General features: G+C 40.2%; 1 protein-coding gene across 1 annotated transcript in view; it reads right to left on the reverse strand.

Annotated features, from left to right (window-relative positions):
* rfc3 (replication factor C (activator 1) 3) overlaps nucleotides 1-19,531 on the reverse strand; it is a 35,029-nt gene extending 15,498 nt beyond the window's left edge. The window contains exons 1-5 of the mRNA XM_072577223.1: nucleotides 19,337-19,531; nucleotides 13,966-14,103; nucleotides 10,319-10,386; nucleotides 5,847-5,944; nucleotides 2,400-2,581 (exon numbers count right to left, since the gene is read on the reverse strand). Coding sequence (XP_072433324.1) covers nucleotides 2,400-2,581; nucleotides 5,847-5,944; nucleotides 10,319-10,386; nucleotides 13,966-14,103; nucleotides 19,337-19,423 — 573 coding nt within the window. The 5' untranslated portion in view covers nucleotides 19,424-19,531. The remainder of the gene's footprint in view (nucleotides 1-2,399; nucleotides 2,582-5,846; nucleotides 5,945-10,318; nucleotides 10,387-13,965; nucleotides 14,104-19,336) is intronic.
* Between the last annotated feature and the right edge of the window lie 5,187 nt (nucleotides 19,532-24,718).

Genomic DNA, 24,718 nt, shown 5'->3' on the forward strand with positions numbered 1-24,718 from the left:
GAAGACCTCCAACCCTAGTATTTTCCAAATATTTGCCTCAGATCTATTTTACACTTGTCACTGGGTGTGAAGATTAAATGATCGATGTCAGAAACACTGATAACTTTGAAGCATTTAAATGAGAACGCTAATGATCAGAATCTACAAAGGACACTGATAACTGGTACAGCTGAGAATAGCTGTGGGAGTGGTACAAGTGAAGGGACTTCAATGTATATGGGGGCAGAGCTAAGGAAAGGGGCTGGGACAATGTGTAGGAGTTGGAAATGTGGCTGAAGGTAAGGAGTTAATTGTAAAGTGATAAAATAGGGAAAATATGATTTGAGAAACACTGCAATAGTCTTCCTGATGAAATGTTTATATAGCCAACTTACTTGGCTTTTCTGATGGACACAAAATGGACCATAACTGAATTTAAAGAATGTCATGACAACAGATCGCAACCTGTAGTACTGCACACATTTTTAAACTTTTAAATGAGTGGTTTTTTTTCAGAAATAAAAGGAGAATTACAACAAAAAAGGACTGCAGATGTAAATTCTGTTGTCTGGCAAATTCCTATCTGGGATCCATGGACTGCTGCACTTGCAGATATACCAGAGAAGCTTTAAGCAGTGTGAGAGAGTGAGCGCAAGAGTGACATCAGGATGCTGACTGCCTTCCTCTCTCAGCAGAAGGTCATCTCTTGCAGGCATATTTTGTATTTTTCACTTCCAGGAACATACAAGGACAGGATTAAAAACTGACTGGAACCCTAGTCTATGTGGAAGGAGGTGTGCTAATGAACAGAGGTTTGCATAATATTTTGATTAGCTTCATGTATTAATGTACTATGAACGTCACAGTTGAAGAACCACCCTCTGATCACCTCAGTTTCAGGTAAAAGGACTCTTGTATCAGAAGGCAACAGGATAAAAGACGTCAAGAATTGACAGCTGCCAACGAACAAAAAAAAACAACTAACAGATTTCAACGAACCTGCAAAAGCCAAGAATTACAATATCAATTATTCAACTACCAACTTTCCGCTGTAATCTTCATGTTCCAAAGGTACCATTGATCTTTTAACTTTAATCTTTATTTGGATTCACATCTCATTACTAAATCTGTTATTCATGCTTGTTTTATTTTGTTTACATTTAATACTGAATAAACTCTTAACTCAGGAAGCCTGGTTAAATTGGTGCCTCAAAATATTATTTGCTTTGGGCGAAAGGCATTAACAAACAAAAAGCATCCTTTTTACATTAATCTTGTTCTGACCAACCAAGGGGATGGGTGAGTAAAGGGGAAGAGCCACATTAACCCTTAACTTGGGAGCTTAATGATTTGATATCTGTTTGGAACACTGGTATTTTAGCAATCCTTGCCCAGGGTCTGACTGTAAGACAGGTGGCCTAGTTTTCTAGGATGCATTAAGGCCACTCATTAAGTTGCACTTTTTATGATAATTCTTTCATGGGATGTGGGCATTAATTGCAATGCCAGCATTTATTCACTCCAACTGTCCTGTGAACTGAGAGGTTTGCTAGCCTACTCGGAGGGCAATTAAGAGTCAAACAAACTACTGTAGGTCAGGACTCATGAGGATGTCAGATCAGGTAAGGACTGCTGATTTGCTTCCATTAACAAAAGGATATTAGTGAAGCAACTGGGCTTTTATGGCAATAGATAGTTTCACAGTCAATATTATTGAGGCTAGTTCTATATTCCAGAACTATTATTAGAGTTTAAATTTAAAGCCGCTGTGATTGGATTGGAAATTGTTTTATTGGAGCAATAATCTGGGATTCAATTATTGGTTCTGTGTTTAAAGATAGTATTATGATAATAACATTCTTAATAGCACTGTTGAAGATTTATTTCAAGATTATTTCGAGCAGACATTTAAAACCTTTTTAAGAAAGAGAAATTTTAAGACATAACAAGCCGAGAGACAAAATAGGACAGTGATATCATATTGCCAAATTTAAGTTTCTACTGATTAAGGGAAAATAAACAGACGCAATTGATCCTTACTGACCGGTTACAAAAATGAAAACACATTTTCACATTTCTTTGTGGAATAGATTTTCCAAAAATCAGGGAAAAGTTAACAGTGTTTTCATATTATGATTAACCACCAACTCTCAGTCCTGTACTATAAGTAAACATTATTTGTCTCTTACAATCCCCATCATTTCTCATGCATACAAATGAGACAAAGTGTTCAGTCAGGTGACAGAGGCCACAGAACTCAATATGGAAGGGTTCAGATTGAGCTATGACACTAATGATCTATGGAAGTTGAAATTATTATATGCAATGAACAGTCAGGGAAGCATTTCAATTTAGTAGATGACTTATGTGGTCAAGTAAAATCCTAAAATCAAGAACTGCATCAAGCCAAGAACACTTACTTCCTCAATGCTGGGCGCAGAGACTCGCACTGCAAGACATCGGCTACGAATAGGTGCAATGACTTTCGATGTTGAGTTACAGCACAGAATTAATCTGCAGGTCGACATGTACTTTTCCATTGTCCTCCTCAAGGCATGCTGGGCGTCTTTTGTTAATCTATCAACTTCTGTCAGCAATACAACTGAAAGAATAATTTAAATGAGAATGTTTAGTTTATTGCTTTGCTTTTTTCCTACATTGTACATGTAGAAACAAAATCTATAATAACAATTTGTTTAACATGCTGGGTTGTTTTGTCAGAACAAAGTTAAAGACCATGCCAAATCTACTCAAAAGATAGTGTCTTTTAAATTGAACATAAATGAGGCAAAGACCAATATTATGGTTCAAAATAGCAATGGAAAAGTTAAGATTGGAAGGACCAAGGTAGAGAGACAGTGGACAATTCCAAGTACGAAGATTTGATAATATCCAAATTAACACCCAATAATGAAATTCAAGCTAGATTAGTTACAACAAGCGATGTGACCAGTCACTTATACAATGTCTGGAAATCTAAAAGCAACAGCATGGAGCTGAAAAGTTAGACTCTCTGAAGAAAGGATAAAGGAGAGCAGCTTTTGAAATGCCGGCATAATAGAGGATGTTTAGAATCAGCTGGATGTACAGAAAGCTTGGATCAAGAGAAGTTGTTCAGAAATCAAAAAGGATTCCCAGCCACAGTAAGACAGAAGACAGTCAAATACAAGCACTGGAAACAAAGACCCAAAAGCCTTGTCCTGGCAAAATTGGAGAATTGGAATGTGATAACAGAAGACAAAACACTAGATCGGGAGATAAACGTTGAGATATGGACTGTGGGAGGCTACAAGATAGCAAAAGAAGAAAATGCTAAGGCACCCATTGACATTACAATGAAAAACAAAAACATTTTTGTCATACAATGAATAGACAACTTTAGAGTTTAAAATTGCTCGCCCACCCCTACGGTTCAAAATAAAGCCAAACATACCTTAGCACTAAAAACATAAGAAATAGGAGCAGTAGGCCAGCTGGGCCCTTGAGCCTGCTCAGCTATTCAAAAAGATTATAGTTGCCTTATCGTGGACCGAGCTCTCTTTATCCGCCCATTCACCATAACCCTGAATTCCTTTACTGTTCAAAAATCTAACTTTGGCTTAAAAACATTCAACAAGATAGCCTCGACTGCTTCAATTGGCAGAGCATTCCGCAGATTCGCAATCCTTTGGGTGAAGAAGTTCCTCTTCAACTCAGTCCTAAATCTGCTCCCTCTTATTTTGATGCAATGCCTCCTATTCTACCTTCACCCACCAATGGAAACATCTGTCTGTCTTCTAACATATCTATTCCACTAATAGTTTTATACATTTCCATAAGATCTCCCTCATTGTTCTAAATTCCAATTAGTATAGGCCCAGTTTACTCACTCACTCCTCATAAGCCAACTCTCTCAACTCTGAAATCATCTAGTGAACTACTTCTGCATCACCTCCAGTGCCAGTACATCCTCCTCTCTCAAGTAAGGAGACCAAAACTGTACACAATACTCTATACAGCTGAAGTTCCATGTTTTTAACCTCCATCCTTCTTGCAACACAGGTCAATATTCCATTTGCCTTCTTAATTAATTGCTGCACCTGCAAACCAACTTTGTGATTCATTCACAAGGACATCCAGGTTTCTCTGCACAGTAGCATGCTGCAATTTTTCACCATTTAAATTGTCCATTTTGCTGTTATTCCTACCAAATGTATGACCTCACATTTCCCAATGTACTCCATCTGCCAGACCCTTGCCTACTCATTTAACCTATCTGTATCCCTCTGCAGACTGAGTGTCCTCTGCACATTTTGCTGTACCACTCACCTTTGTGCCATCTTCAAATTTTGAAACACTACATTCAGTCACTAACTCCAAATCATTGGTGAAAATTGTAAACAACGATGGTCCCAACATTGGTCAGAGGCACACCACTAGCCAACCAGAAAAACAACCATTTATCTCCACTCTTTGTTTTTTACAGGGGCAATATACATTAGTTAGGCAGTTCTTTTACCTGTGCAGACTGTTGGAAACATTATGCTGTAATAAATCTGGACAGGTTAGGTCAGCCATAATATTCTTGCTATTTTCAATTTTAATTTCCTTTTGGCTGAGTAGAAAATCTATTTCCACACATGTGGTAAACAAGGACACAGGATTTGTCTTTTCTAGACCTTCAAACATCAAGATGGCAGCTGGCTTAGACTAAAAATTCATACACAGCATGTTAAGGTGGACATAGCTGTTTCCATGGTTGGCGAATCTAGAACCAGGTGACATGATCTCATGATTAGGATAAGCTATTGAAATCTGTGAAGAGGAATTCCTTCAGAGGGTAGTGACCTTTGGAAAGCTCCACCCCAGGAAATGTGCAAGTACAATTACCAAGCATGTTAAAGTAGAATTTGACGACAAATGTTATCAAGGGTTTGGAGATGGCTCAGGAATTGGGCAAAGAGGTTAGTGATCAACCACAATCTAATTAATAAGGCACAGCAAGATCAATGGGCTGAGCTGCCAGAAATGATTCAACTTAAGATAGTAGGGGTCTAAAGGGTTGAAAAAAAAATCAATCAATCAAGACACATCTGTATCAGTCTTTGTCTTGCCATCTGCTGACAATAATGATGCTTCTCCAGAATAAGTGGCTATTTGGCTAGGTGTGAATTCAGGCAAAAGTGGTGACCAGAAGCCAGGCTCCCAGTTGGATTCAATTGCAAAAAGGTTCACTAAACAGCCCCATACGACTTTGGCTAGTTTTTAAGCCATAGCTCATATGAGGAAGAAGATTGTAAAGAAAAAGGAAAAACAAAGACTGGATCCGAGAGTGGGAAGAGGAAAAAAGAAGATTGCTGCACGGTTTCAGAAATTATTTTTAAAAAAACTGATTGACCTAGATCAGGAATGCAATGTACAAGGTTCTCAATGAGTGATAGACTAAAGGTCACCATTAAAACAAATCAAGAGCAGGGCTGAAGAAGTTTTGCAGAGGTGTATCATTTTCCTCAAGTCTATACACGAGACTTGGATTGAAGGGAAAATTGTTGTTTGGTGAGAATTGGTGACCACCACATTAAAGGGAAGGAGCTGGAATTCCACCCAAAGAAGATCAAAGGCTGAAACTGCTGTTGTATGTGCTGAGTGGACTGTCTGACATATTTGTGAATCTTTGAATTTGCTATTTAATGAGCAATTTATATTGAATCATTGGTTTATCCATTAATTCATGCTTAGCAATCGTACTTAAATTTTGACCTTTGCCTCACCTGAGATTGTTTGGTAGATTTGGGTCTTTTGTGTTATGATCCCTTTTGTGCAATGTGCACAAAACGTAAATTAGTGAAATCCTTAAATGATTAGATTTAAATTGTACAGCCTCTTACCTTTGAAGTCTCTTTGAGTACTTGTCTCAAGCTGTTGAGATTGTGCTATTGTTTTAATCAGTTCTTGAATAACTACACGGTCACTGGTCCCAGCATCACTGTAACATAAAAATAATTTGGGATTCTGATCTGTTTAAGCTAGAAATATGACAGCTGAAGGACGCACAAGATGAAACAAACTTGGTGATATCCAATATTCAACACAAACTTTATTCGTACAAGCTCTGATTGATGTCATTGATAAGCTATTTAATCAGGGGAAAACTATATAACCAAACGATTCTGCCCATAAATAGTATCAGAAACTCCAGGTGATTCTTCCTCTTCCCAAGTCCAGGAATTTTGCTGCAAATTGTAGTCGGAGCATCAGCAGAGATCAGGATTTGAATCTGGTTCCACTAAATAAGATTCATTTTGAAATGTTAAAAGATTAAATGGGACTCTCTCTTTAATATCACATTAGTGTCCAGAGAGAGTTAAACTGCACTGAGTGAACATTTTGGAAGTAGGTGGGGACAACATTCATGAAAGAATGCAAATGATAGTGCAATTAAACAGGCATTTGCTCGTACTCCCCTTATTATCAAATTAAACTATCGTTCAATATCTTCCATTCAGAAATGCTTTCTAGCCACCCCCTAAAGCTAGGTATGTCACACCCGCATTGCTTGGGGAGTCACTGAGTCAGGAAATTAGCTGCATAACGATTCTGCAGGATGAGGATATTTACATTTGCATTATTTCTTGAGGATGATTTCATCGTACCATTGTACCTGGGGTAATATGTGACTCTGAGGAAGTGACTGGGGATTGTCTTGAGTGGCATGTGACTATGGGGGAGTGGCCAGAGTATCTGTCAGCATGACCAACTAACCTGTATAAAAGGGGTTATGTTCTTTGTTCAGTGCCTCACTTTGACTCACCTTCGCATGCATGTGAAAAGGGTCGGGCGGGGGGCAGGGTCACCTAGCTTGCATAAGCTTTAATAATCTTTAAACTGTTTGCAGAAATGGTGTGTGCGAATTATATCTGGTGTGTGAAACCTCAGGAAAAGAACCTAACAATTTCCTTATAAGATCTACCCAGTGTTATTTTCTACTTACTAGAGAAGCAGAGTAAAACATACTGAGGTTCCTTTGAGAGCCATGCACATACTTGGTTGAAAAGTCCAACTGAAAATGCAGACTAGAACAGTATCAAGCCATATGCATTAGATATAATCAAACAAGTATGATAATATCTCTTAACAAGCTGATAAGAAAGTATCTAGAAATGTTGGTCATCATGTGTGTCTCTGTGCAGAGAAAAAGCAAAGCAATTGGGAAGGAGTTCAAATTCTCACTTTTCTGGGATCTATGTTTGAATTCAAACAGGATACCAGAAATGGCCTTTTTGCTAGCTCAAGGGGTATCATGCAAGACTAGATCAATTAGTTCTGAAAGCTACTGAAGAGAGAGGCATGTTTCAGAAACTTTTCATCTTGCGCTTTTCAGGACAAACCCAAAAATGACAAATTCAAGTACACAATTCAAGGAATAGTTTGGTTAGAAAGACAATTCCGGCCAAGGCCCTACACAGAAAGCAATGGGAACTACAAGTTTCTCATTTTTCTGAATAATTAAAAAAAAACTATGTCAGCCTTGAGCATATTCCTTTGTCATAGTGAACAGGTACTATGAATGTATATGATCCACGTTGAGACTTCAATTGATTTTAGTGTAGCTATTACTGCACTCAGCAAATGCAGCCCAATCATGGAATCACATCCAAGCGTGCCAATATTTGTTTGCATTTTGTGAGTTAAATGAATAGGTCAAACATGAACAACTTGAGGAATATTAAATTAACTTTATAGACTTCTGACGTTCAAGACAAAATGCCTATTGTTATATGCCATTCTGAGAGAGTACTGAACTATCCTGAATGCACTAACAACTACACAAACAATTTAACATAATCAGTTGAGTTGATAACACGGTTCATTTACATTTGCTGGAAACAAGAGTCAAATACACTCAATAAAAAAGTTACCAATCAAAAGAAGACATTTATCTGTTAGTGTGAAGGGCAAGGCTAGTAGGAATTCTGGATGACTAGAGCAACTGAGCTCTGGTCAAGAAAAAACTGGAAGCATAGGTCAGGTATAGACTGCTGGGATCGAGTGAACCTCTTGAGAAGTACACGAGCAGTAGGAGTGAACTTTAAAAGGAAATCAGGAGGACAAACATGGGACATGAGAAAGCTTTGGCAAATAGAACAAAGGAGAATCCAAAAGGAGAGACTCTAAGTACAGTAAAGGCAAAAGAATAACTAGGGGGAGAATAGGGCTCCTTAGAGGTTAACATGGCCATCTATATGTGGAACCACAGGAGATAAGAGAGATACTAAATGAGTATTTTGCAGTGTTTACTGTAGAGAAGGACATGAAAGCTAGAATAATTGAGGAAATAAGTAGTGATATCTTGAAAAGTGTCCATATTGCAGAATAGGAGGTGCTGGATGTCTTAAAATGCATATAGATAGATAGATAAATTCCTGAGACCTGATTAGGTGTTTCCCAGAACTTTGTGGGAAGCTAGGGAAGCGATTGCTGGGCCCCTTTCTGAGAAATTTGCATTATTGATACCTATGCGTGAGCTGCTATAAGAGTGGAGGCTGACTAATGCGGTGCTATTATTTAAGAAAGGTTGTTTTGAAAAGCCAAGAACTATATAGACCAATAAGCCTAACATCAGTAGTGGACAAGTTGTTGGGAGGGAATCCAGAGGGACAGAATTTACATGCATTTGGAAAGGCAAGGACTGATTCGGGATAGTAAAGATGGCTTCGTGCATGGAAAGTCATGTCTCACTAAATTTAGTTTTTTTTGAAGGGGTGACACAGAAGATTGATAATGGCAGAGTGGTAAACTTGTCTATATGGACTTCAGTAAAACATTCACAAGGTTCTGCATGGTAGACTGGTTAGTAAGGTTAGAGCACATGGGATCCGGGGGAGCTAGCCGATTGGATATAAAATTGGCTTGAAGGTAGGAGATAGAGGTTGGTGGTATAGAGTTGCTTTTTGGACTGGATGCCTGTGACCAACCTTATGCCACAAGGGTTAGTGCTGGTCTACTGTTTTTCCTCATTTATGTAAATGGTTTTAGATGAGACTATCAGAGTCATAGTTAGTAAATTTGCAGATGACACCAAGATAAGTGGTGTAATGGACAGTGAAGATTATCACAGGGTACAATGGGACCATGATGATGTGGGCTGATGGGCCAAGGAGTGACAGATGGAGTTTAATTTAGATAAATAAAGTGTTGAATTTTAGTAAGGCAAATTAGGGCAGGACTTGTACACTTAAATGGTAGGGTCCTGGGGGAGTGTTGCCAAACAAAGAGATCTAGGGTTGCAGGTGCATAATTCCTTGAAAGTAGAATTGCAGGCAAACAGGGTGGTGAAGGTAGCATTTGGCATACTTGGTTTCATTAGTCAGAACTCTGAGCACAGATGTTGGATGACTTCATGTTGTGGCTGTACTGGAGACTTTCACATTATTGCGTAAAATTCTGGTCACTCTTCTATCGGAAGGATGTTGTGAAACTTGAGAGAGTACAGAAAAGATTTACAAGGATGTTGCAGGGACTGAAAGGTTTGAGTTATCGGGAGAGCCTGAATAGCCTGGGGCTGTTTCTCCTGGTGCACTGGAAGATTTTTAAAAGGACCTGTGGGTTATCTTTTTCAAGCAGAGGGTGTTGCATGTATTGAATAAGCTGCCAGAGAAAGTAGTGGAGGCTGATACAATTACAACATTTAAAAGACATAGATATTGGAGTAGGAAGAGTTTAGAGGGATATGGGTCCAAATGCTGACAAATGGGACTAGGTCAGATTAGGATGTCTGGTGGCATGGATGAGTTGGACGAAAGGGTCTGTTTCCTTGCTATATGATTCTATGGAATCAACACACAACTTTCATACATTTGTATTTATGTAAAAGTGATTCATAGGGACAAAAGACATTTGACAGAGGAAATAAGTACAACTGGACATATGGTTCTTAAGAAATGGAGCAGGACACAGTTGTTTCTGTTCATTATTATTATAACATTTCACCAGGGCACAGCCTCAAAGCCTAAATTCCAGTGGATGCTGCAGCACACTAGGCTGTGACATAATAAACACTCCAGTATCATCATTTACACACAGGATATCTAGAAACTGGTACACCCAATGCTTCCATAGTGTGAATTGTAAGTATTAGTGAAGTACAAAGGCTTCCATCTTGTTTCAATCCTCAGAAATCGACACACATCAGGAATAATGGAAAATTGGCATCAAATGGTCAGAGTGCATAGCAAACACAAATTTCAAATGTCAACAACAAAAGCAATTTCAATTTGCCAGACAGACATCACCATTTTTAGATTAAGACTCTTACAACTGCAGATAACGGAATAAAATTTTCATTATTTTAAGCACCTACCTTGCATTAACTTCAAGATGATAGTTGCTTGCTATTGTGCTTATTTCCAGCTTCTTTTTGGATGGTGTCTGCAAGGATGCACAATAAAGTAGTCAGAATTTACAGTATGAATACTTCATGCCAGTTTGATTTGTCAGAGTTCAACCATTAGTTTATAGGAACAACCTCTGTCCATCCTGAACTCGAAAATTCAGTGAGCCACCTTCTTGAACCTTTGTAGTATGTGAAAGGATACAGTTTGATGAGATTGGCAAAAAGACAGACAATGGATGTCCTTGATTTTAAAAAAAATTGATAAGACTAAGGATAGAGAAAGGATCCCAGTTCAGAAAATTCAGAGGCAGAATTAGTTTGGGAAAAAAAAAATTAGAAACAGCAAGGGGCAGAGAATATTGATAGAAGTTGCTTACAGGCCATCCACACTAGGTAGGAGCTAGAATTGTTGGCTACACCAAATCAGTAAGTAGATGCACATATATAGTCAAATACAGTGATCAATGAGGGGCTTTAATCTTCATACAGAATGAGAAACCCAAATATGCAGAGGCAGTGAGAAGTACATGGACGCACTGAAGTTAGTTTTGTGATAGTATGTTGAGGAACCAAGAAGGGAAGCGTTATTTATGGTCCCAACCTCGTAGTAAAAGAGCCCTGTTGAGCAGCTATTCCCAAACTATGCCTTATGACCTCAACTCCACTGTACCCACATTAATACAAACACCAAAGCAGCATCTGGTTCTACATCTCTCACCACTGCTTTCTGGACAAGGGGTTCCTATCACGGCCGCTTCAGACTCTCTTGTCACCAGGGAATGTAAAGAGAGATGTAGTAAAACCTCGGTCACCGATAATCATCGCATGTTACTTTTCATGCCTTTTCAGAAGCGTTCAATTTTTTTCAAAGCTCAGCCCAGACATGAACACAGCAGTGATGCCTCCAATAGTTGAACTATGGCCTGTTTGAGCTCCACAGCTATCATTCTGACAGTGTAGAAAAGTCTGGTGTCCAAATTTTACCATCTTAAGATCCTCAAGGGCTATGCACTGGAGTGGTTCACATGAAGTAATAGATTGTGAAGTAGATGAAATAAAATAACACATACAAAAGTCCATCCAAAATCATACATAGGTCTATAATACACAATTTAGTTATATATTGAAAAGTTACAATGTTACTTTATTGCTATTGAGTTTTTGTTGCCATTTGGGATTCGGCTAACATTAAAATTTTAAAATGGGATTATATTGGACATCGTTTGGCAAGCACTGCTTACAGGAGTTGATTCAATTGAAAGTAATTTAGTGAAGGCTAAAACTGCAGGCTTTAAATCTCAAAGCAAAACTACATGGGCACAGGTGGGAGAGATGGCTAAGATAGATTGAGGAATATTAAAAGTGTGATAGACCAATAATGGCTAACGTTTAAATAATTTACACATTAGTTCCTTTAAGGAACAGAAATCTCAGAAAAAATGGTCCAACTATAGCTTCTAAGAGGAGTGATGATAATATTAGGTAAAATGAATAATTTTGCCAGCAAGATGAATAAGAATGAGAGAGAAAAGTTTATAAGTAGATTGTTAGCATTTCTATAAGTAACAGATTAATGGAACTGTAATAACAATATGCTTCTGCCTAAGTGGGAATTGTTGTTGGATGACCAATTTAAAGACCAAGTCCACTCAGGACTGCAAACATCTTCCACGAGTCTTCATAAGAAAACAGGAGTAGACTGCTCAGCCCTTCAAGACAGCACTATATTGAAGCACTAATGATCAACCAAAACATTTTTACCCATGCCATCCTAAAATCCATCAGAAACCTAAATCAATTGGTCTTGAAAATACAAATAATCAGCTTCAACAACCAAGACATTGGAATTCAAAGATTCACCAAGTGAAGAAATTCTTCCTCCTCTCAATCATAAATGGCTTTCCTTTATCAGAAACCCCACTAGCCAGAGACATCTGTATCTACCCAATCTAACCTTGCATAATAAGAAGGAGTTTTCCATGCCTATATTTAACTTGCTACCATAAAACTTCATGTAATCTGCAGTCCACATTCAATTTATTGCACAGGTCCTCTTCCTCTCTGTATAATACCATCACCACATTGGTAAAAGAGAAATCTGGGATTTGGTTGAGTGAATGCAACTCTCTCAGGCTGTACATGGCTCATCTGTTGGAGAGCACTCCCAACTTTTATACACATTTCCAGACATTAGTTAGAACAAATGAGAGAGGTTGACAGGGCTGCATTGATCTTATAACTTGCTGATGCCAAGCCTGATACCAGGTGGTCCATCTGGCTTTGTGAAAGTTTATTTACAATCTGAGTCAACTGGGTGGCTTGCTTAGCCATTTCAGAGGCAAGTTAATAATACACCACGCTGTTATGGGTCTAAAGCCAAACATAAAATGAGACCAGGTAAGGACAGTAGATTAGCTTTTTAAATAACAATCATGCAGTTGCCTTAAGGGGCAGCAAAAAAAAGTCAAAGCTACAATCAGTTCAGCTTCGATTTTATTGAATGGTGGTGCAAGGTTAAAGGGGTTAAATGGTCCACTCCAAATTACAATGTCATTTAAGTTCATGAATACTGATCTTTGAAATGAATTTTGAAGACGACGACTACCTGAAATTAAAATCTCCGAGGTGCCCTGGTGGGATCTGAATTCATTAAACTCAGAGGCCTGCATTAATAGCACTGTAACATAACCATTAGTCTAGTATATACTACAACAACCGATTGCAGTGTAATGTAATCATTACTTCTTCCAAAGAGTATTTTTTACAAAATCAAGATACATTCCATAACTTCCTCTAAATTCAAAATTTGGATCTGGTGACAGGATACAAAGTGGATCCCAGTCTTCTCACAACTGCTCATTTTAGACCACAATTGAAAATACTGTAAAATAAGATATGATCTTTACAGGGCATAAGTAGATTGTGGCACAGTAATTTGAGGAAACATTCAACAAGCTATGCAGTACCCTTCATTTTATAGAGGGAGGCACAAGACAAAAGCATGGAATTCAAGAATACAGAAATCAGCAGTTAGCCTAAAAATCACCTGCAGCACAATTAGATCACAGGTAGAAAACATATTCATATTCCCACTCCGATCCTATCCAGTTTGCACACATTTGAAGGGAGGAGTTAGTGTTCAGACAGTTGTGGATCCTGAATCCCTCATAGGGATTGGGAAATCTGCTGGTTGGGATCATTGAAAGCAATATGCAGGATCACAAATTTGCAGCATTTAAAACAATTAAAATATACTACACACTAATTTTGGGAGCAAGCACCATGTTGGTTGACCAGTAGATTCTGCTGTAGAATCACACTGATTTGTAGAGATGACTAGATGACAATGTACAGTATTCCAAATTGATGCTAATAAGAACAGAAGTCATTTAGCAAAATTTCCATAAATAACTGTTCCTATGGCACTTGCAAAAACAGAATTTTCAGTTACTTTGCTCAAACTGCACTGTGAAAACAAAAAACACTGAATATGTAAAAAAAAAACATACAGGTTATTCCACAAACATACCTAAATTCCAGATGAAAATTATATTGATTCAAAATAGCTGCAATTTGCTGATAATTACATTCATACACACAACCCAATTCCTTACTGTAATTGTTTGGTGCTCAATCCTTAGCTTCTCTATTCCTGCACCATAAAGCTCCCGAAGTAAACACATTATCCTAGTCTTCTTCCCTGAGCCTGAAGGTCCATATACAAGCAAGTGAGGGAAATCACCACATTGAACCTGGTGGAAATAAAACAAAGATCACTTAATAGCCACTGAAATTCACTTGATAAATACAGCATGATACTATTTTGATCATTATTTGAAAATCACTGCTTAGAATAAAAGTAGTGGCTAACTCATGTAGAATTAAGTCCAAAGAGCCAAACAAAGATTTTTTTTTTCCCCCAATGACAGTAATGTATATTGTTAGGAATATATTTTTAAAAATCAGGTTTATAGCACAGAAAGCAGCAATTCATCACATCATCCTTGATCCATTACTTTTAGACCCATCCATTCGCCCTTCTCATAAAACTGCTTTAAATGCATATTTTTTGAAATATTCATAGAAGTCACTCTCAGTTCTGCTGCACTTCTGTTTTGACCATATTTTGAAAGTACTTGTATGGAAATAGAACATTTTGGGAGGTCCTTAGATCATGAAATACACTAGGCACCATTTTTTTGATTTCACAAACTTGAAAATGACATCCAAATACAGGTAGACAAGCCTTTCTCAGAAATCCCGAAATCCGAAAAGCCCCAAAATCTGAAGGTTGTTTTGGTAAAGTTTTTTTCTCATTAACAAGGTTGTTTGGCGTGCAAACAGTTAACCCAACTCCACACCCACTTAATGCACGTCACTCCAATGCGATGTGGGTGGGCATGGCCCGGCACTTGCAGTGCCTAAATTCTGTCTCAGGGCCTGTAGTGCTCACAGTGAGTCTGCTGTTCGGTAAGATTTTTAAAAAAATTCACTGTCAAACTATCATTCATTCCAAAATTTGAAAAATTCTGAATTCCAAAAATGAGGTGCTCCTCTGTTTTGGATAAAGGATTATGTACCTGTAGGTATAATGGTCAGCAAACTGAAAAAGAATATCATTTAAGGAAGGAAAGTATTGTGCAGATGGCAAATGCAGTTAAATGTTGAACTTTCAAGTAATCCATTTACCTGTTTCAAAGGGAAAAGAAAAATCTTGTTTTGCATTTAACCACATCACTAAAACTTAATATGAAATTCTACACTATTTTGATCACTGCTCCCCAAAGCATCCTTCAGTATAAAATTTCCAAATACCTGTCTCATTGCATATTATCTTGTCTAAAACAGCCTATTGCTTAGGTGGTTCCATCTTGGATGCATTTCATGAACTAGTCCTCAGACCTATTGAGGTAAGCGAGAGGATTGGGCAAGTTTAAAAAACCAATAAAAATTGACCAAAGCACAATAAAGACAAGGAAAATAAACTTTGAGGGAAAACTTGCAAGTGATGTCAAGCTGGACATCAAGAGCATCTCCAGCTACATTAAAAGAGTGAAGTCAAGTGAGCCTGGGCAAATAACAATGGGAAACCAAGAAATAGCAAAGGAGTTGAATAAATACTTGTAAAAGTCAATCTTCACAGTAAAAGACATGAATAGCATTCCAAACTGACTAAAAAGATTCAAGGGGCAAAATAAGGATAGTAAATAAATACAATCACCGTTTCACAAGAGAAAAATGTGCCATGGAAGCTTGCCTCATTACACATAACCAGATCTAAAATAAACTCCCAAATACACTGAATTTTTGTTCATGGATACCTGTCAATCTGACTATCCCAATTTATGTCAATATTAAGTCACCCATGATGATATACTGACTTTGTTAAATGTCCTCATTATTACCAGAAATATTCTCAATCTCATCACCAAGGTTCTCTTAGGGGGCCTGCTGGTATTCCTAAGAGTATCTTCTCCCCCTTTTTTAAGATTTCCGTACCTCCACATATATGGATTCTATGTCTTCTGATCCAATATTATTTTTTGCTATTGCATTTATGCCACCCAATGCGATACCATTGTTTCCCTACCTGTCACTTTGAAGTCATATAAATACTGTATTCAGTTTCCAGCTTTGATCTCCTTACAACCACGTCTACTGGTTGCAAGATTATTCCCATTAACTTGTCTATATGATGTAATTTATTTATTCTGTTTCAAACTGAAAAGTAACTTGATATATAAATTTGCCCTACATTTGTAACTCAGGAGGCAGACATCAAGAGTAGCTTTGTCATTTCCACTATATACAACTGACAGTACAAATGAGACAGCATTCCTCCTGGACCAAAGATGCTGCATGGACAACACAAATTACACGAGAGTAGTCATACATAGGGCAGCATAAAGTACATAAGAAAAGTGCAAAACACACAAGACAGCTCAGTGATCCTGACAAGACAAAAAGGCACAGTGGTGGACAAATTAGGGTAATAATGAATGATCATTAATAAACTATTGTTTTAGCAGCAATTCATAAAGTCATGCAAAGAATTGCAGATGGAAGAGAGTGCGATTATAGAGAGTTAAGGAGCCTGATGGCTTGGGGGGGGGGGGGGGGGGGAAGAAACTATTGCACATCTGGCCGTGAGAGAACAAATGCTCCAGTTTCTTCTGCCAGACAACAGGAGGGAGAAGAGTTTGAATGAGGAATATGTGGGATCATCCACAATGATGTTAGTCTTGCGGATGCAGTGTGTGGTGTAAATGTCCATAATCGAGGGAGGAGAGACCCCGATGATCTTCTCAGCTGTCCTCAGTATCCAATGTAAGGTCTTACAATCTGAGGCGGTGCAATTTGCGAACCAGGCAGTGATGCAGCCGCTCAGGGTACTCTCAATGAACCCTCTGTAAAAAAGAGGTGAGGATTGGGGGTAGGTGGGAGATGGGCTTTGCTCAACTTACACAGAAAGTAGAGATGTTTCGGCTTTCTTGGCTATGGAGCTGGTGTTGAGGGACCAGGTGAGATTCTTCGCCTGGTGGACACCAAGAAATCAGGTGCTTTTCACGATCTCCATAGGAGAGCAGTCAATGTCCAGAGAATGGTCACTTCATGGCCTCCTGAAGTCAACAATCTCTTTAGTTCTGTCCATGTTCAGAGACTGATTGTTGGTTCTGCAACAGTCTGTCAGCCACTGCACCTCCTCTCTGTATGCTGACTCATCGTTCCTGCGAATGAGACCCACTACAGTGGTGTCATCAGCAAACTTAACGATATGATGATTCGAGCAGTGCACCACTGCAGAGTCATGCCAGCAGGGTGAACAGCAGTGGACTAAGCACACAGCCCTGAGGGTCCCTCATGCTCAGTGTGATGGTGACGCTGTTCCCAATCCTGATTGACTAAGGTCTCACAGTCAGGAAGTCCAGGATCCACTTACAGAGGGAGGTATTCAGGCACAGCAGACTCAGCTTTTCAATCAGATACAGAGGAGTGATTGTGTTGAATGCAGGGCTGAAGTCTATGAACAGTATTCTGGATTAGTGGTGCTGGAAGAGCACAGCAGTTCAGGCAGCATCCAACAAGCAGCGAAATCGACGTTTCAGGCAAAAGCCCTTCCTGATGAAGGGCTTTTGCCCGAAACGTCGATTTCGCTGCTCGTTGGATGCTGCCTGAACTGCTGTGCTCTTCCAGCACCACTAATCCAGAATCTGGTTTCCAGCATCTGCAGTCATTGTTTTTACCTCGTCTATGAACAGTAATCTGACGTAGATGCCCTTCTTGTCCAGGTGGACAAGGGCCAGATGGAAGATGGTGGAAATGCTCTGTTGAGCAGTTGGGATGATATGCAAACTGCAGGGTGTCCAGTGAGGGGGCCAGCAGGGTCTTAAAATGCCTCATTACAAGCAGCTCTAAGCACTTCATGATGATGGGTGTTAGCAGAACAGGGCGGTAGTCATTGAGGCAGGACACTGAAGACGTCTTCAGCACGGGGACGATGTAGAAGCCTTGAAGCACATTGGAACTATGGTGTGGCTCAGGGAGATGTCAAAGATGTTAGTGAGAACATCCGCTAGCACTTCAGAGCATGCTCTGAGCACTCTGTCAAGGATGTTATTTGGTCCAGCAGCCTTACGTGGGTTAACTTTGCATAGTGTTTTCCTCACGTCAATCATGCTAAGCACAGCACTTGGTCACTGGTGGTGGTGGTGGGGGGGGGGGGGTGGGGGGGGGGCGGGGGGGGGTGGGGGGGGGGCGGGGGGGGGGGGGTGGGGAGGGGAGCATCTTCCTCACTGCCATGTCATGTTATTGCCTCAAACTGTGCATAGAAGTTGTTCAACTCATCCGGGAGGGACGTGTCACCAGCACAAGCAAGTGATGCTGTTCCCTTGGTTGGTAATGGCCTGAATGCCCTTCCACATGCTCCAAGTCTGAGTGTTATTGATGAACGAGAAACACAAAGTTTACCTATGGTCTATGCTAATATGATGCATGAAGTGCAGTACAGAGATTTCTTCATTGCAGAAGTGCCATCTTTCAGATTAAATATTAAATCAATGCTACAATTTGCCCACTTGGAAAGATGGTACTATTTCAAAGAGCAATACACTTATACCAAATTTTCTGGAGAATATTTATCCCAAAAATCAACATCATGAAAACCAGTTAGCTGGTCACAATTAAATGCTTGACTGTGGGAGTTTACTGTGTACACATTGACTGCCATGTTTTCAATACTACAACATACTAAACAAAACTACAAAATGCTTTCAGAAGTCCAGTGAAAAGTTCTCCAAACCACATGCCTTTAGCTTTCATTTTGCACTGATTTAATTTCCTGCAAGGTGCCCCTGTAGATAGGTCAGCAAACCTATACATTTATCAAAAGCCATTCAGATGGTTTGGGCTTCACTGGTTGACAGCATTTAAATTTCAGTAATAGTGCAATGGTAGCATCCCTACCTCTGAGCCAGGTGAACTGGGTTCAAGTTGCACTTGCTTCAGAGGTGTATTATAACATCTTTGAATAGGTTAGTTAGAAAATATCTCCAATATCTCTGAATTTGGTTGAAGGTGGTTGACTTCACCGCTCTCCAAAATGGTCTCTAAGAATCTAAATTTCAAGGACCATTAAGAATGAGCAAATACTGGACCTGCCAATAATGCCCACATCCCCCGTAAGGCTAAATGAGGGAAGAAACTCAGCACAACTGGAAACAATACAATTCTACCCAGAGATTAGACATCCTCAGTTTAAAAACGTTATCAAATACAGCAAGAAGAACGGAAAGATGAAGGCAATATCAGCAGAAAACTATCATTACGGCACAGCAATCGGCATCCTTCTTTGCAGCAGCAATGCTGACGGGGGTAAAATTCGCCACTTGTTCATAAACTGCAGAGTAAATACAATGCCGTACATCTCCGGCCTTACACTCTTTATGATCAACACTGGAATGGAGAAGACAGAGCGCTATCACTCACCAGGTTACGGAGCTGACTGGCCTGCTCCTTATGGTAGTCCAGTTTGCTGAGAGCCGTTGGCCGGTATTTGTCCACCCACAGACTCATTGTCGGTAACCGGTAACTCGGTACTCGGTGATCGGTAACCCGCCACCCAGTTCCCGCGCTCACAAACTGCCAGCGCGCGCTTCTCCTCAAACAGCCTTCCGGCCACGCGCAGCCGCAGTACGGTGTGCACGTGACTGATGACAGCCATCCAACTTCTGCGTGAGAACAGGATACATTTCTGGCGTCTTGCTTTCTTTGTACAGTACTTGGAAACTCACAACATCTGCTTTTATTTTTTGCATATTGCTGCTTCATTCAGAACTCAAAAGAGAACAGTACCTTTCTATCCTTATGCCTTTTTACCTCTGACACAAAACTAGGTAGTTTGTCATATTCATTTGTAATAAGGAGTTGGAAATGTTGATAAGTGACATATGTCTCAACCAAATGCCAATGTATAATGTAAAAGAGGTGTAGACCTTAATCCAGTTAAGGTTGCTGCCAGTCAATCAAGGGTTTAATGGGATCTCATTTCCACAGTTTGGATGTGGTTAGCTAGCTGCTGTGGTGATGTGGAGATCCATGTCATTGCAGTCCGGGGAGTGGACCAGGTTTGATCCTGCATGTCAAGTCCAACAAATCTGAGGATTAGTAGTGTGTTAGTCAGGGCGCTGCACGGAGATCAAACAGGGGTCTGCGTCATCATCATTTGGGGCTGTCATTTCAGTTCAGTCTGTGTTAAGTCATAGAATCATAGAGATGTACAGCACAGAAACAGACCCTTTGGTCCAACCTGTCCATGCCGACCAGATATTCCAACCCAATCTAGTCCCATCTGCCAGCACCCAGCCGATATCCCTCCAAACCCTTCCAATTCATACCAAATGCTGTTTAAATGTTGCAATTGTACTAGCCTCCACCACTTCCTCTAGCAGCTCATTCCACCCTCTGCATGAAAAAAATTGCCCCTTAGGTCTCTTTTATATTTTTCCCCTCTCATCCTAAACTTATGCCCTTAAGTACTGGACTCCCCCACCCCAGGGAAAAGACTTTATCTATTTATCCTATACATGCCCCTCATGATGTTGTAAACCTCTATAAGGTCACCCCTCAGCCTCCGACACTCCAGGGAAAACAGCCCCAGCCTGTTCAGCCTCTCCCTATAGCTCAAATCCTCAAACCATCGCAACATCCTTGTAAATCTTTTCTGAACCCTTTCAAGTTTTACAGCATCTTTCCAATAGGAAGGAGACCAGAATTGCATGCAATATTCCAGCAGTGGCCTAACCAATGTCCTGTAAAGCCGCAACATGACCACCCAACTCCTGTACTCAATACTCTGACCAATAAAGGAAAGCATACCAAACACCTTCTTCACTATCCTATCTACCCGCGACTCCACTTTCAAAGAGCTATGAACCTGCACTCCAAGATCTCTTTGTTCAGCAACTGTCCCCAGGACCTTACCATTAAATGTATAAGTCCTGCTAAGAGCTGCTTTCTCAAAATGCAGCACCTCACATTTATCTGAATTAAACTCCATCTGCCACTTCTCAGCCCATTGGCTCCTCTGGTCAAGATCCTGTTGTAATCTGAGGCAACCCTCCTCACTGTCCACTATACCTCCAATTTTGGTGTCATCTGCAAACTTACTAAGTGTACCTCTTATGCTCACAGAGGTACAGTTAGTAAGTTTGCAGATGACACCAAAATTGGAGATGTAGTGGACAGTGAAGAGGGTTACCTCAGATTACAACAGGATCTGGACCAGATGGGCCAATGGGCTGAGAAGTGGCAGATGGAGTTTGATTCAGATAAATGCGAGGTGCTGCATTTTGGGAAAGAAAATCTTAGCAGGACTTATACACCTAATGGTAAGGCCCTAGGATGTGTTGCTGAACAAAGGGACCTTAGAGTGCAGGGTCATAGCTCCTTGAAAGTGGAGTCACAGGTAGATAGGATAGTGAAGAAGGCGTCTGGTACGCTTTCCTTTATTGGTCAGAGCATTGAGTACAGGAGTTGTGTGGTCATGTTGTGGCTGTACAGTACATTGGTTAGGCCACTGTTGGAATATTGCGTGCAATTCTGGTCTCCTTCCTATCGGAAAGATGTTGTGAAACTTGAAAGAGTTCAGAAAAGATTTACAAGGATGTTGCGAGGGTTTGAGGATTTGAGCTATAGGGAGAGACTGAACAGGCTGGGGCTGTTTTCCCTGGAGTGTCGGAGGCTGAGGGGTGACCTTATAGAGGTTTACAAAATTATGAGGGGCATGGATAGGATAGACAAAGTATTTTCCCTGGGATCGAGGAGTCCAGAACTGGAGGGCATAGGTTTAGGGTGAGAGGGGAAAGATATAAAAGAGACCTAAGGGGCAACTTTTTCACGCAGAGGGTGGTACATGTATGGAATGAGCTGCCAGAGGAAGTGGTGGAGGCTGGTACAAATGCAACATTTAAGAGGCATTTGGATGGGTGTATGAATAGGAAGAGTTTGGAGGGATATCGGGTAGATTGGGTTGGGATATCTTGTCGGCGTGGACAGGTTGGACTGAAGGGTCTGTTTCCATGCGTACATCTCTATGACTCTGTGTGAAAAAGTTGCCCCTTTTATGTCTTTTATGTCTTTCTGCTCTCACCCTAAGCCTATGCTCTCTCGTCCATTGGAAAAGACTTTGTCTATTTATCCCATCCATGCCCCTCATAATTTTGTAAACCTCTGTAAGGTCACTCCTCAGCCTCTAACACACCAGGGAAAACAGCCCCAGCCTGTTCAGCCTCTCTCAATAGCTCAAATCCTCCAACCCTGGCAAAATTCTTGTACATCTTTTCTGAACCCTTTCAAGTTTCATAACATGTTTCCTTCTCCTATGACTATTGATGATACAAATATTTCAGTAAGAGGCCCAGCAATCTCTTCCCTAGTCTCCCACAGAATTCTAGGGTACACCAGATCAGGTCCTGGGAATTTATCCACCTTAATGTGTTTCAAGACATCCAGCACTTCCTCCTCTGTAATATGGACATTTTTCAAGATGTCATTATCTATTTCCCTACATTCTATATCTCCCATGTCTTTTTCCACAGTAAATACTGATGCAAAATACTCGTTTAGTATCCCCCCATTTTCTGCGACTCCACACAAAGGCCACCTTGCTGATCTTTAAGGGGCCCTATTCTCTTCCTAGTTACCCTTTTGACCTTAATGTATTTATAAAAACCCTTTTTTTACAAATTCTCCTTAATTCTATTCGCCAAAGCTTTCTCATGTCGCCTTTTTGCCTCCTGATTTCCCTCTTTAGTATATTCCTACTGCCTTTATACTTTCTCTGGACTCTCTTTATCTCAGTTCTGAAGGCTGCCCATTTTCCAACCATCCCTTCGCCTGCGAACATTCAGCAGGTAATCAGTTTTTGAAACTTCTTGCCTAATATCGAGAAAATTGGCCTTTCTCCAATTTAGAACTTCAACTTTTAGATCTGGTCTATCCTTTTCCAACACTATTTTAAAACGAATAGAATTATGGTCTCTGGCCCCAAAGCGCTCCCTCACTGACGCCTCAGTCACCTGTCCTGCTTTATTTCCCAAGACTAGGTCAAGTTCTGCACCTTCTCTACTAGTTACATCCACATACTGAATCAGAGCATTTTATTACACACACTTCACAAATTCCTCTCCATCTAAACCCTTAACACTATGGCAGTCCCAGTCAATGCTTGGAAAGTTAAAATCCCCTACCATAACCGCTCTATTTTTCTTACAGACAACTCAGATCTCCTTACAAATTTGTTTCTCAATTTCCCTCTGACTATTTGGGGGTCTATAATACAATCCCAATAAGGTAATCATCCCTTTCTTATTTCTCAGTTCCACCCAAATAATTTCCGTGGAAGTATTCCCAGGAATATCCTCCCTCAGTACAGCTGTAATGCTATCCCTTATCAAAAACACCACTACCCCTCCGCTTTTGCCTCCTTTTCTATCCTTCCTGTAACATTTGTATCCTGTAACATTAAGCTGCCAATCCAGTCCATCCCTGAGCCATGTTTCTGTAACTGCTATAATATCCCAGTCCCATGTTCCTAACCATGCCCTGAGTTCATCTGCCTTCCCTGTTAGGCCCCTTGCATTGAAATAAATGCAGTTTAATTTATCAGTCCTACCTTGTTCTCTGCTTTGTCCCTCCTGCCCTGACTGCTTGATTCGCTACTTTTCTCAACTGTATCAGTCTCAGATTGATCTCTTTCCTCACTATATCCCTGGGTCCCACCCCCTCCTTAATACTTTAAATCCTCCTGAGCAGCTCTAGCAAATCTCCCTGCCAGTATATTAGTCCCCTTCAAATTCAGGTACAATCCATCCTTCTTGTACAAGTCACTTCTAGCCCAGAAGAGATTCCAATGATCCAAAAATGTGAATCCTTCTCCCATACACCAGTTCCTCAGCCATGCATTCATCTGCTCTATCCTCCTATTCCTGCCCTCACTAGCTCATAGCACTGGAAGTAATCCAGATATTAATACTTTCGAGGACCACCTTTTTAAATTCCTTCCCAATTCTGTAATCTCCCTACAGAATCTCAACCTTTTCCCTTCCTATGTTGTTGGTTCCAATGTCTACAATGACCTCCTGCTGGCCCCTTTCCCCCTTGAGAACATTCTGCACCGTCTCTGAGACATCCTTGATTCTGACACTAGGGAAGCAACACACCATTCTGATTTTTCTGATGGCCACAGAAACGTCTGTCTGTGCCACGGACTAGAGAGTCCCCTAACACAATTGATCTCTTGGATTCCAATGTAACCCTCGTTGCATTAGAGCCAGTCTCAATTCCAGAAACTTGGCTGTTCGTACTATGTTCCCCAGAGAATCCATCCCCTACATTTTCCAAAACAGCATACATGTTTGACATGGGAATAGCCACAGAAGACTCCTGCACTATCTGCTTACCTCTCTTACCTTTCCTGGAGTTAACCCATCTATGTGACTGTCTCTGTGACTTTTCCCCTTCCTATAACTGCCATCCATCACATCCCCTTGCTCTTGTAAATTCCTCATTGTCTCTAAATGTCTAAACCAACTGATCCATTCAATCTGATAGGGTTTGCAACCAACAGCATGTATTGCAGATATAATCCTCAGTAACCTGTAAACTCTCCCTAAACTCCCACATCTGACAAGAAGAGCATATCACTCTACTAAAGGCCATTTTTGCTTCTTCACAATCTACAAACCCAGAAAATAGCACCTTCTTATTCCTCTACAAAACACTGATCCAGGTAAAATAATAGTTATGGCTTATATTTTAAGTTTAATCAAGAGACATATCTCAATAAAACATATAATCAAGAAAGAACCC

The sequence above is a fragment of the Chiloscyllium punctatum genome, chromosome 9 (genome assembly GCF_047496795.1).
Source record: "Chiloscyllium punctatum isolate Juve2018m chromosome 9, sChiPun1.3, whole genome shotgun sequence".
Classification (NCBI taxonomy): domain Eukaryota; kingdom Metazoa; phylum Chordata; class Chondrichthyes; order Orectolobiformes; family Hemiscylliidae; genus Chiloscyllium; species Chiloscyllium punctatum.